This window comes from Aptenodytes forsteri, unplaced genomic scaffold (assembly GCF_000699145.1).
Source record: "Aptenodytes forsteri isolate BGI_AS27 unplaced genomic scaffold, ASM69914v1 Scaffold56, whole genome shotgun sequence".
NCBI lineage: Eukaryota > Metazoa > Chordata > Aves > Sphenisciformes > Spheniscidae > Aptenodytes > Aptenodytes forsteri.
This window is the reverse complement of record NW_008796213.1, coordinates 416309-428386: the sequence shown is the minus strand read 5'-3', so window position 1 is coordinate 428386 and position 12078 is coordinate 416309. Positions and strand designations below refer to the sequence as shown.

The 12078-nt window shown below is 49.1% G+C and overlaps 1 protein-coding gene across 1 annotated transcript in view; it reads left to right on the top strand.

The window, feature by feature from the left end:
* Positions 1 to 235: 235 nt before the first annotated feature.
* Positions 236 to 12078, top strand: part of IQSEC3 (IQ motif and Sec7 domain 3) — a 28040-nt gene continuing 16197 nt past the window's right edge. The window contains exons 1-2 of the mRNA XM_009288321.1: positions 236 to 1323; positions 6247 to 6408. Coding sequence (XP_009286596.1) covers positions 236 to 1323; positions 6247 to 6408 — 1250 coding nt within the window. The remainder of the gene's footprint in view (positions 1324 to 6246; positions 6409 to 12078) is intronic.

Genomic DNA, 12078 nt, shown 5'->3' with positions numbered 1-12078 from the left:
TCATGTTACAGCTGCGAGGAAGCTCACAGTACCGATGCTTTAGCCAGCCATGCCCGAAGGGGGACCTTCCATTGAAATCAAGGGCACATCAGTGCAGGAAAAAGCTAATTCAGTGTTAGAAGTTCCTCTGACAGTCCTTACAGACTAATCAGTGTAGGAACTGGGGTCACAGAAAGCCATCAGAAGTCAATTAACAAAAAATAACCTCTCCTGTTTGTATGTCTTTCAGATCGAAATGCTAGAGCACAAATACGGAGGTCACCTGGTATCTCGCAGGGCAGCCTGCACCATCCAGACTGCTTTCCGGCAGTACCAGCTCAGCAAGAACTTTGAGAAGATCCGCAACTCACTGCTGGAGAGCCGCATGCCACGCCGCATCTCTCTGAGGAAAGTCCGGGTCCAGAACTCAGAGAGCTTCTCCACTGAGAAAGCCCTGGTGGAGGGGTACAACTTTGTGGGCATCCCATTGGTGAGGTCCCCATCTTTGCCAGCCACCATCAGTGGGGCACTGACCGAGCTGGAGGACTCCTTCACAGAACAAGTTCAGTCCCTGGCCAAGTCTATTGATGATGCCCTCAGCACCTGGAGCCTGAAGACCATGTGCTCACTGCAAGATGGGGGCTCATACCAGATAAGGGAGACCTTCAGTGCCAGCTCAATGCAGCCAAACCAAGACTTAGAAACTGAGTTGCAGGACAAGGAGAAGGAGGAAGGGCTCCTGCCAGATACCCTACCCAAGAGCAGCAGCACTCTCATGATGGCTTTTCGAGACGTCACAGTCCAGATTGACAACAAGAACATCTCTGTCTCATCGTCTACCTCGGTATCCATGGCAAACTGCCTCAGCAGCAATGCCCAGGCTGGGCTCTCTCAAGCTACCAAGGCTGAAGAAAGCCCAGGAGAAGGGGAGGGAGAAGCCGGTGAACCGCCGGCTGCCCCAGAGAGCTTACCTGAGTCCAGAGCTCTCCAGAACAGCCACACTTTCACCGAGGTGAATGTCAGTACTAATGGCACGGGAGACGGCAGTGCTGAGCCTGGGCAGATGGCAGTGCAGAAGCTCCAGTTCGATGCTAGCAATGAGACAGGGCAAAGCAAAGGCTCTGAGTCTGAGAATGCAGACAACTCGGAGCAGCTGAGCAGCAGCAGCACCTCCACTTCAGCCAAGTCAGCCTCTGAGGTGTCCTCGAAAGAAGCACTGCAGGCCATGATCCTCAGCCTCCCAAGGTACCACTGCGAGAACCCAGCTAGCTGCAAGTCCCCCACACTTTCCACAGACACCATGAGGAAGCGCCTCTACCGCATTGGGCTGAACCTCTTTAATATGTAAGTGACTCTTCCTCTTTCATGTTTCCCAGCCTATTTCATGCCTCACAGAAACAGATAGCAGGCTCTTGGTCTAGTTCCATCTCCAGGAAAGTTCTTTCGTATTCAAGGGCATGACCCTCTGAGTATGCAATGCAGACCACAGGTTGGCTGCCCAGAAGCTTTCTCCCTGAAGTCCCCCAAGTGCTGTTCTGATCTTCTGCCCAACAGAGGAACAAGCCCAGTACCCCATGAGTAGTGCCCATGCTCTCCCAAATTCTGAACCTTCAGTCCCAGTTGCTGTCCATTTGGCATCCGCCAGCTGAGCCAGGGATCTAGGCTCCTACTCCACTCTGTTGCAAAGGAACAAGCATAGCTGGGGATGTAAACCCAGCCCTGGTTACTTAACATGGGGCATTTCCAAGTGAAGAGAGAGAGGCAGAGGTAGAGCTGAGCTTAGCTAGCCCAGTATGAGTGCTCTGGCTGTCATTTTCCTTCTGGTATTTGGGTAGATTTTCACCTGAGAGACCAGGTTTAGTCATCTCAGTCTCTCACACATCTAAGTCTGATATCCTGTGGAAAGGCTGTAGGTGTGAAAGCAAAAGCAGAGCAGCCCAGACATTACTGTCAGAAGAGGTTAACTCAAGGCGTCACACATAGTCTATTTTGGATTGGCAGAAAGCAGCTGAGCTCCTATAAGGAGCTTTAGATTTGCTTGTTGCCTTTCAATGAGACTTTTCTCATCAAAGCAAGCCATGAGAAATATTAGGTTTTGCTCCATCATCACACTCTCATCTTATGCTGTCTTGGTTTCCATTTTAGTCCTCTGATGAAGGTGCTGGGGTTTTAGTGCACCCATACTAGAAGAATGTTTTGCCACACATTAGCGTGGGCCTTTTGGTCAGAGCGAGGACTAAAGATTACACAGTCCTAGGCAGAAGTTTTGCACAGACAAGGGGGCAACGCACAGGATTAATATATGTGTAGTATGGAGGCTGCGGACTCCAGGAGGCAGGAACCTGGAAGAGAGGTTTTTAGGGCTGGGCTCAGAGCACATCCAGAACTGAAGTGATATTAGCGCAGATGGATTTGGGACTTTTACAGAACTGAGGAGGATATTTTACTAGCTCTGAGATTAGGTTGTGAACAGGTGGGTCCATGTGTATATATCAAAGTCAGGCTCTGGGCGCACACAGATTTGCCGGATGAACACAAGCAGGCTGGAACGAGAGAAGGTAGGCACCAGACACAGGTGGGGGTTGATTATGATAGAGATAGTTCCAGGTCCACACAGATGTTCTGGTGTTTATGTTGGGATAGGTGTACTTCTGGAGGGGGACGTAGGGCTCACGTCTCTGCTACTAAGTGTTTCAGTATTCTCAGCCGTGCTTGGCAGGAGTCCCTCCACCCAATGTGTTTTCCTTTGGTTCCTGCACAGTTGACATGAGCACTGATGTGAAGACAAAGCAGGAGTGAAATGCTTTTTCCCAGCCTCTCCTCCTCCCCCAATCTGCCTGGCACGCGTTCATGTGACAGATCAGCAGCGCCAGGTCTGTTTTGGGGAAGCAGCTCTGCTGTCCTCCTTCATGCAGTGGCCTGGGTTCACTGCATCTTATAGGTCCCTGTGGGATAGAACACTTACTGTGGAGCTCTGAAACACAACTTCCTAGCCAGGCCTCCCCTGCTCCCTTGAAACTAGCTGCTGAAATAATGTGCGGTAACCTGTAAAGGCTCAGCTTTCTTGACAAAACGTTGGAGGACAGGGAGGGAGGGAACTGACCTGTTAGCTCTGGGGAGTGAAGCCTTTTTTTTATTCTCTGAGTGGGATCTAAGGGACACACGGCTCCCCTTGTGACACTGTAGTGTACCTCAATCCAAGGGGCTGGGAAGGCCATTCATCTTTCTGCAGTTATTTGGTTGTTGGTTTCCCTGCCAATCTCTAGCAAGGAGCCAGTTTACCATTGTAGGGTTTGCAATGTGGGCACCAACCCACAGGGCATGGAGCTGAGGCCGTGCGTGCCTGTGCGCGCATCTTTTTTGCTGATCGCTCCCCTGGACCGAGAGCTGAAAGCCTCCAGTTGCTAGCACCATCTGCCATAGTCTATTCGGCCTTGAGTTGCTTTTTCAGCAAGCAGTGCTCTGGCTTGGAGCAGGCCCCTGGGAACACATTGATGCTGCGCTGCTGTGGCACTTTCCCCATCCCCACTCCACAGTGAGGGGGTGGAATCCCTGGAACGAAGAGTGCTTCATTATGCAGTGCTGCTGTAATAAGTCAGTGTGTGTGGGCAGCTGGCTGCGTGGGTAGAGGGAAAGCCAGCAGGACGTGAGGAATCCCGCAGCATTTGCTGGCTGTGCTTAACACCCCTGCAACACTAAAGAGAATAGCAGGGATCACACTCAGGAGAGGTGGAAGGGGAGTTGTCTGCTGCACATCTGGGTAAAAGCCGCATGCTGCAGTACATGGGATACATCTGCAGGTGTTCAGTGGCAGAGATGCTGTATTGTTATCAGGATTTTGTGGAGAACAAATTGAATCCAGGGAAAAACTGATGAAAGGCTGCTGTTAGTGGAAGAATAGTGTGAGCATGTATATTTGAGTTATAGTCTAGGCAGTGCAGGAGGGCTGTCACAGCTGGACTGTTTTATGCTACATCCTCTTGCATTGCATGTGCTATCTCTACTGAAATCTGCACATCCATACCAGTGTGTGAGCTGCGTTTTTCCAGCCACATTCAGCTCCCAGCTCCTCTGGAGTGAATCCAAAGTCAGTCCAGTGGCTTTGGAGTCACACCAGCGTGGCTGAGATTATCCTCGTGCTGTGTACACCATACTGTCCCTTGCCAAATACCAAAGTGTGCAAGTGGAGGTGCATTTTATGAATCTCTGTTGCTTAGCTTGACTTTAGCCCTGACCATATGACCTTTGCACTTAGCAGAGAACTTTGCCTGTGCTCTTCAAAGGTGAACCAGGCGATCTGTGTGATAATACAGAAGGTGCACTGTTGCTTTTCCTTGAAGAAGGCCTTGGTTTTTCAATACCAGATCTTGCAGCTCTCCTGTTCATAAATTTAATGGGCTGACTTGTTCTCCCAGCCACTCTCCCCGGGGATCCCACACTGCCCAGGATATTTTCTTTGTGACAATTACAGAGTAAGCAGAATTATTTCAAGCGCATCTACTTTTTGTATACCCGTGAGGCCCCTGTAAGGAGCAGGCCATTCTCCTGAATGCTGATCCCCTTATAGCTAGACATATGTTGCTCACCCACATCCTTCACCACCTGACAGTGTCACAGTCTGTGCCTGTGCATATCATGCATTCACGTGCTCTGAGATCTCATCCTATCCTTTCCTTACCCCAGAGAACTGCCTGAGCAAACTCACTCCTTGAGCCTTGACAAAGATCCCTGAATTTGGGTTAATGATGGAAGTATGGCATCCTTTTATGAAGAAGGTACCCTCTTACCTCTCCCCACTCACCAGCTCAGAGAACCAAAGGAATGTGGAAATCTTCCTGGCATTGCACTAATTCCCCTCAGTAGGAGTGCATCACGACAGACACCATTCAGTGGGGCAGACTGAAATATAGGAAGAAAACCTCCTGCACAATACACACATACATACTCATTCCTGTCTGTACTGTGGGACAGGCACCGCATAGGCTCACAGCCACTCCCAGGATACATAGAAACATGTGGGCTTATAGGAGACATGAGGAGAAAGCCAAAATGTGCAGACACACGGGCTCTGAGGAACATGTATGGTGCAAGAGAAATCTGCACGTCCAGGACATAGACACGCATAAACGTGTGCTTGTTGAGACACGCACTACCCCCCAAGAGCTGTGTATGTGGGCACAGACACTGGCACACTAACAAGCAGAAAATCACTCCCACAACCAGGCAGTCAGGCCCACTCAGCACCAGGCCTGTTTTCAGAGAGGCACTCACAGCCACAGAGGGAGAAAAACCCTCTGTCTGGGAGCTGCACGGAGCTCTCTCCCAGCTCTGACAAGGCATTCTCCAGGTGCGTGCTCTCATCTACCCACACACAGAGATTTCTGCCTGAGGGGGTAAATCAATAGAGAAGGGAAGAACAATACAGCTAAGAGTGGGGGAAGTGGAGGAAGAGATAAGGAAATCTGAGCATGGGATTTCTGTTCAGGCAGCCAGCACCAGGCTCAGGTGAAGAAGGTAGAAAGTGTCACTCAACACTGAGCACTAAAAATGTATGAAAAAGAGAATTATTTTTTTTTACAGAAAAAGTGCCCACCTTTGGTTATCCCCCTTTGTGTCTTGAGCCTCATTTGCCCATAGACCATGGCAGAAACGTCTCCTAAGTCTCTTCACAGCCATGGTTTTTTTTTCCCTTTGCTTTTCTCTGCCCTACAGAAGGTGCAACCCCAGCTCCCCTAAAGCAAAGGGTCACGTGCCCAACTCTCACCCCTGGTCCCTGGGGACAGCTCTCTGTGAGTTGCGTTTGGAGCAGCTGAACATACTGATATTTCCTGTGCTGTCTGTGTGGGACACGCAGTCCAATCATGTCCTCACAGGGACTCTAAACAAACCAAGCTGGGGCAGGGAGGATAAAAGCCTCTGACTCTGGAGCAGACAGATGGCGGAAGAGAACCAGTGATGAGGCTGGTATTGTGCAGCAGGATCCTTTGTGGCAGTGGGATGGCACTTGTGACCGTCAGGTGACAGCAGTCACTGCAAGTGACACAGCAGGTCCCATGGCATCCTTTTGTCCTCAGCGGCAACTGGGGGGGACTCCCCCAAGTCACTTTTCCCTGCCCCCACCAGTCCCATCCCTGCCACACACATGAACTTATAGGAGCCCATGCACATACTGAGGGCTGCATTGCTGCAAGCCATGAGGTGAGTCAGATGAAATAGTGCCTCAAAGAGATCATGCAAACTCACCATGTCTTTGTCCTTCCCTTTCAGAAACCCAGACAAAGGGATCCAGTTCCTGATCTCCCGAGGCTTCATCCCGGACACCCCCATTGGGGTGGCACACTTCCTGCTCCAGCGGAAGGGCCTCAGCCGCCAGATGATTGGGGAGTTCCTGGGCAACAGCAAGAAGCAGTTCAACAGGGACGTCCTGGAGTAAGTGTGGAAACCTCTTCCCCTCCTCCCTGCACTGTAAAGGAGTTCCTAGCCCACTCTGCTCCTGGCTGCACCAGCAAGGACCCCGTCCTCCGTGCCCTTCCATCCCCACTCTGCAGGAACTTCACCATTCCTACTCCCTATCTGGCACCTCTCAATGCACTTCCCAGCAATGTGTTTCCCCTTTAATATCAGCAGCCCTTTCATTTCAGTCTCTCCTCAGAGGGCCTGCGATCATCTAACAGGAGCTCAGCACCGTCAGGTGGTAGAACTAGTGATGCTGGGAGGTTCTGTGGTTGGGAAACTCTGTGACTGGGGTCTCACCCCATCCAAATAAAGCACCTCTGATGCTTTCTGGGAAGTATTAAGAGAGGCAGAGGAGGAAGAATATCTGCTCCTTGCTGTGAGACCAGCAGGGAGCAGCGAATGCTGGCTCCACACCTGGTTCTCTTTCTGTCCAGTTTTGAGATGGGTGGCCTTTTCAGTTTGTCCAACTGCACTACAGGGATAATAAGAGGGGAGTTGGTCCTGTTTGTGGTAATGAAGAGGCCTGCATGAGGAAGCATGCTACTAAGGATTTATCATTACCACTGCAGTCACAGAGCACTGAGGAACATCCCCACTCCAAAAACTCCAGTGGGCTGAGCTGTCCCTTTTCTGAACAAGATCTCAGGTTTCCTCCTGGCTTCTGTTCAGTGGCTGTCTTTGCTGGATTGTTCCCTTCAATTCTCCCACCGTGACCCTCTCCTGGTCACACAAGCCATGCGTCTCTCAGCCTACACCTCTTTCCTCTTTCAAGTCTTGCAGTTTGGGCTGCAAAATCCTGTGAATACCTGAGACCTATACTACCTCAGCGCCTGCCTGTTGCTCCACCTTCCACATTGTAACCATCGCTAACTTGTCACCCCCCCAGTGTCGCAGGAGCAGGGTCTGAAGCATTGGGAAGAAAAGCATCTTACCTGTTGTTCTGAGCGTTGTCCAAGATAACAGGCTTTCTGCAAAGACAGGCCTAGGGAACTGAGATGAGCCTTTGTTTCCTGCTTGGTCCTGATCTGCTTCAGAGGAGGGAAAAGGAGAAAGCACAGCTCTCCGTATGATAAAAAGGGGACATGAGGAACAGGGGACACCGCCTCTCCCACCCTGAGAACTGCTACAGTGAAAGCAGGGCGAGTTTGCACCAGAGTCTGAATGTGAGGGCTGCCATGCAGGGTGATGTGACCTGTGTAGTCAGGGGGCAACAAGCTCATTCAGAGACCCATTTCAAGGGATGACCAGCACTCAGCTGGGTCTTTCTTTTATTAGACAGAAGCACAGTTCTTAGTGAGAGCTGCCTTTCCACTAGGCATGAAGTCCTTTGCACTGGATCCTTTATTATATTCTCCAATTCTCAAATATGTTCTCTATCTCCCTTGAATTTTGCAGTGGTTTCTCTTGAACCAAGCCAAATGGAAACCCTAAGTCCAATACACGCAGCACTTCTACTCCAGGGAAAGACTGGAGGATGCCAGTTCAAGAGTCAAATCTAGGCCCAAATTTCAAAACTCGTTCCTGCTGCAATTGCTGCTGCTTATTGCTGCAGGTACCTGACCTTTGGTCCAGCTCTTTTTTTAATATACTGTATGGGTATTGATTTGGCCAGCAAAGAGACATGTTCTCTCCAGCCTCTTCATGCTGAGAGCTACAATTAAAAGTAATTGCCTCTTTTTCTCCAGCAAGCAATGTGTGGGCTGCCTCCCCTGGCAGATACTCTGCTGAAGTCCAAACCTAGCCTCTGCACAGACAGGGAAATGTTGCAATAGCAATAGGCTGGCACTTCCTTGTAGTCCTAAATTTGGCATCATCCCTGCAAATGACCATATTCTTCTGCCTCACGTGTGACTGCAAACTCTGTGTCAGCAGCTCCTGGGAACAGTCCCTATTGCAAAGCTTGGTGTCTGCCTCCTAGCCTCAGTGCCCAGGAGCTGCTATTTTGTGGTTGCCTGTCTTGTCTCTGCATGTTGGAGGAGGGCCATTAAAGCAGGTGACCCTATTCCATCATGCTCATTACTCTTAGTTTCCACTGCACCTCAATATAGCACTCCAAATGTTCAATGAAAGAATGACCCTGCCATCCTATTTACAGATGTAGAAAGCAAGGCTCAAAGATGGGAACTGAGCTGTTGAGGCTGTGTGTACATGGACATATCTTGGACACGGACTGTGTGTACATGGACATATATCAAGCAACTGAGTCTGAATTTGGGGTTCAAACCTGCGTCTGATCTCTCCAGGCAACAGATGATGTTCTTGCACTAACAATCTGTGCTGCCATCCCCTCTTCACAATAAATTGCTGATTCATCTTCCTTAAAGGCAAAAATAAAAGTAGACCTGAAATATACACAAAATGTTCTAAAACAGGAAGGAAAAAACACACACATTCAGCTGATTGTAGCTGTGCTGTTTGCAGGTACTTTCACTCTCTTCCTATGTCAGTTCTGAGCTTGGGCATAGCAATGGTTGGTGGTTTTTGCAAGCAAATTTTCATCAACTGCTTGTGAGAGGTGGCTGGGCAATGGCTGCACACCCAGCAGTGTGACATGCATGGAAACAGGGCATTGCCAGGAGAAATTCTGGCCCAGGATTATCATCCTGTATATTTTTCCTGTCCATGCTGCAGGAAGAAGAGGGCTGGAAGTGTAGTATAGTGTGCTGGCATTTCCAGTGCACTATAGCTCAAGGGCTAGTCACAACTTCTGAGCTGTTTGTGTGGGAGCAAGAGGCAGCTCAAAGACCTTTTGGCATTTTAGAACTGTCTAAGACCTAGTCTGATTCTCATTCTCCATCCAACTCCAATCAAACTAGCTCAGGAACACTGGCACAGGTTGAGAGAATGGACTCTGCAAGGGCTGTCTCGCAGTCCCCACATCTACTCACACTTAACAAGCCAGTGTTAGAGTACATGGTATTCCCTGGAGAGCATGTGGCAGACAGAATAGCTCCTACAGTAGCTTCTGCACAATTTGCCCAATGCCACAGTCATTTTTGTGGCCCAGGTGGGCAAAAGAAGAAAAGGCACTGCTAGTCCTGGCAAGCTCAAATGCCCAGGCAGGGTGGCCATGAGCAGGCAGTAATTGTTGGACAAGCTTTGACCACCTGTAGCGAGCAAGCCTATATGCAGGGGGAAGATGTCTCTGCTCTTTCACATCCCAGACCTGGCCCTGGAGCTTTCCTGGCCCATTCTCTCCCTCCTGAAAGCAATTTCAATTATTGATGCCACTTGCTATGTTAGTTTAGCTTTTGCTTGATGTGAAAACTTGTGTTAGAATTGTGTATTGTAAGCATTGTTTCTGTTGCAGCTAGGTTGAATTAACCCAACTGCATGAATAAATAATAGGACAGCTTTTAAAACATCTGCAAAAGTGTCAGCCTCCCTTGTGCATTTGGAGGCGGGGCAGAGCTGCCCAGGTTATAAACTCCAGACTCAGCTGGAAGTCCAGCTGTATGTCTATACTCTGCAAACTTCTCTTGGCTTCCAGAGGTATTGAAGCTGTGCTGGCTGACAAACAAGCCAACCACTGCCTGTTCCTGGAGTCAGGCAACAGAGCCCAGGAGTGCACAGTGGCATTTGGCACTGTGAAGATGATCCCTCTTTACTGCCCACCTAGTAAATGCAAAAGTCCAGAGAAGTGCCATGCTGGTTGCAAAGCCTCTTATGTACATGGGCAGGGACATGAGTGAGGGTAAGCATAGTATGGGGCTTGAGCACTTTGGTATGCTATTTTGCCTTCCCACACCTGCATGCCCAGTACCTAAATGCCCTGAAATTATATTCTCCCTTCCATCTTCCTACTCTATCTTTCAACCTTTAACTGATTTTCTTGGAACCCAGAAAAGGTGTCTGGATAACTCACAAGTAATTATACACACTAGCCAGAGAAACAAGGGAGAGAGCAGGGGATTTTCAACAGTATCTGACTATAATTGGCACACATCCTTGATAACACTAAACTGCTCAGGCCTGTTTAGGGACATGCAGTATGTCATTTTCTCTTGCAGAAAAGGCTTCAATCTTTTAAAGTAGGATTTCTCTCACCTATTGTTAGCCACCACCAAGTTTAGTGCCTTCTATCAATTTATGAATTCTTTTAGTCAATAGAGAGACACAGGGCCCTCAAGAGTGTTGTTTTTCTCAATGTGCTAGTTTAGGCTGGACATCTAGCTTTTAGGCATTGTATGTTACAGGGGATAAATCCCATCTGTAACCAATTTTGAGCATCCCACAGTAACAACCTCTCACTGTGATCCAGCAACCCACAGTAAGATCCAGCCTCTTTTGGGAATCTGCTTCCACAACCTGCCCTGCAGCCAGCTGGGAGGAATCACTGGGGACCTACCCCAGGGTTTCAATGTCTACTGGTCCAGGGAATACAGCTGTAGAGAGGTAGCCTGGGCCACTAAAGCACTGATCTGGTATTGAGCAGTTATTATCAAATCTACTTGGCAAGTACTGCAGAAAAATCATTTTGTTACTTTGAAAAAGTCATTAACACATATTTTTAATATGAGACACATCATCATTCTTGCATCCTTTCTTCATTCCTTTCTTTTGTATTACATGCTCAGAGGTATTGTTTATTTCTTTTTGTGCACTCTTCATTCTGTGTTTATGTGTTGCTTTTGTTCTCCTTCATTCATATTTCCCTTAACTTTAGTTCATTCTTCCCGTCCACCTGTTTCTGACTCAGGAATTGCTCCCATTTATAGTTCATTCATGAACAAGATAATGTGAGTGATGCCATGAATGGAGTTGGCTGTGCTGCTGGTACTGGATGGTTTGTGTTCAGGTCGTGGGACTTGGAAGTGCAGAAGTGGCTGTCCTGGTGCATTTTCTGTCAGAGGAGAAAGGGGCAGGGATTCAAGCAGAGGAGACATTGTGCTGAGTCGGGAGCTGGTTGGTGTTAGAGTGGGAGTTGCTATTAGACACACTCTCCCTGTGAGAAGAGGTGAGCAGCTCTCCTGTCTGTCAAGCGTGTATTGTCTTCTCTTTCTCTCCTGGGAAGTCAGGAGAGAAAATCTGCTCTTAGGAGTGTAAGTGCAGAGCTGGGAGCCCAGCGAAGAGGCTGCCTCTCAAAGAAGTGTTAGATTCCTCTTGGACCGGCAGAGTGAACTTGACAGGTTAGCCCAAACTAGCTTCCTTTCGCCTTCTCACTGAGGCCATTACAGAGGATCGATAGGGGAGTTGCATTACAGGAGGGTTTGAGCAGCACAGTGCTGCAGCTTGTGCTGTGGAGCAATAGATAATGATGTGATGGAAACAGGACAGAGGGAAGAATGCGTTAGGCAGTTCTGACCTCCTGCTGCAAGCAGAGCTGTGGCACAGATCAAACTTGTGAACAAGAGCAGCTTTCCCATGCCAGGCTTGCAAAGACTGAAGGTGCAGCTTGAACCTGCCTAGGTGCCCAGGGAAACAGTGATTTCCCTTGTCCCTTGGGGTACAAGGGTTCCCAATGTCCCTTGGAGGGGAAGATGAAGGCTGGGCAGAACTCTCCCCTGCATGGCCAATGTGCCTGGAGTTGGGAACAGCTCTCCACCTTGCGAGGCAGCTCCGGTGCAAGGCATGGTACACTAGGCAATTTCTTGCTTAGGAAGGAGTGGATCCCCAAGTGAGTAGCCATGTGAGCTACCAAGC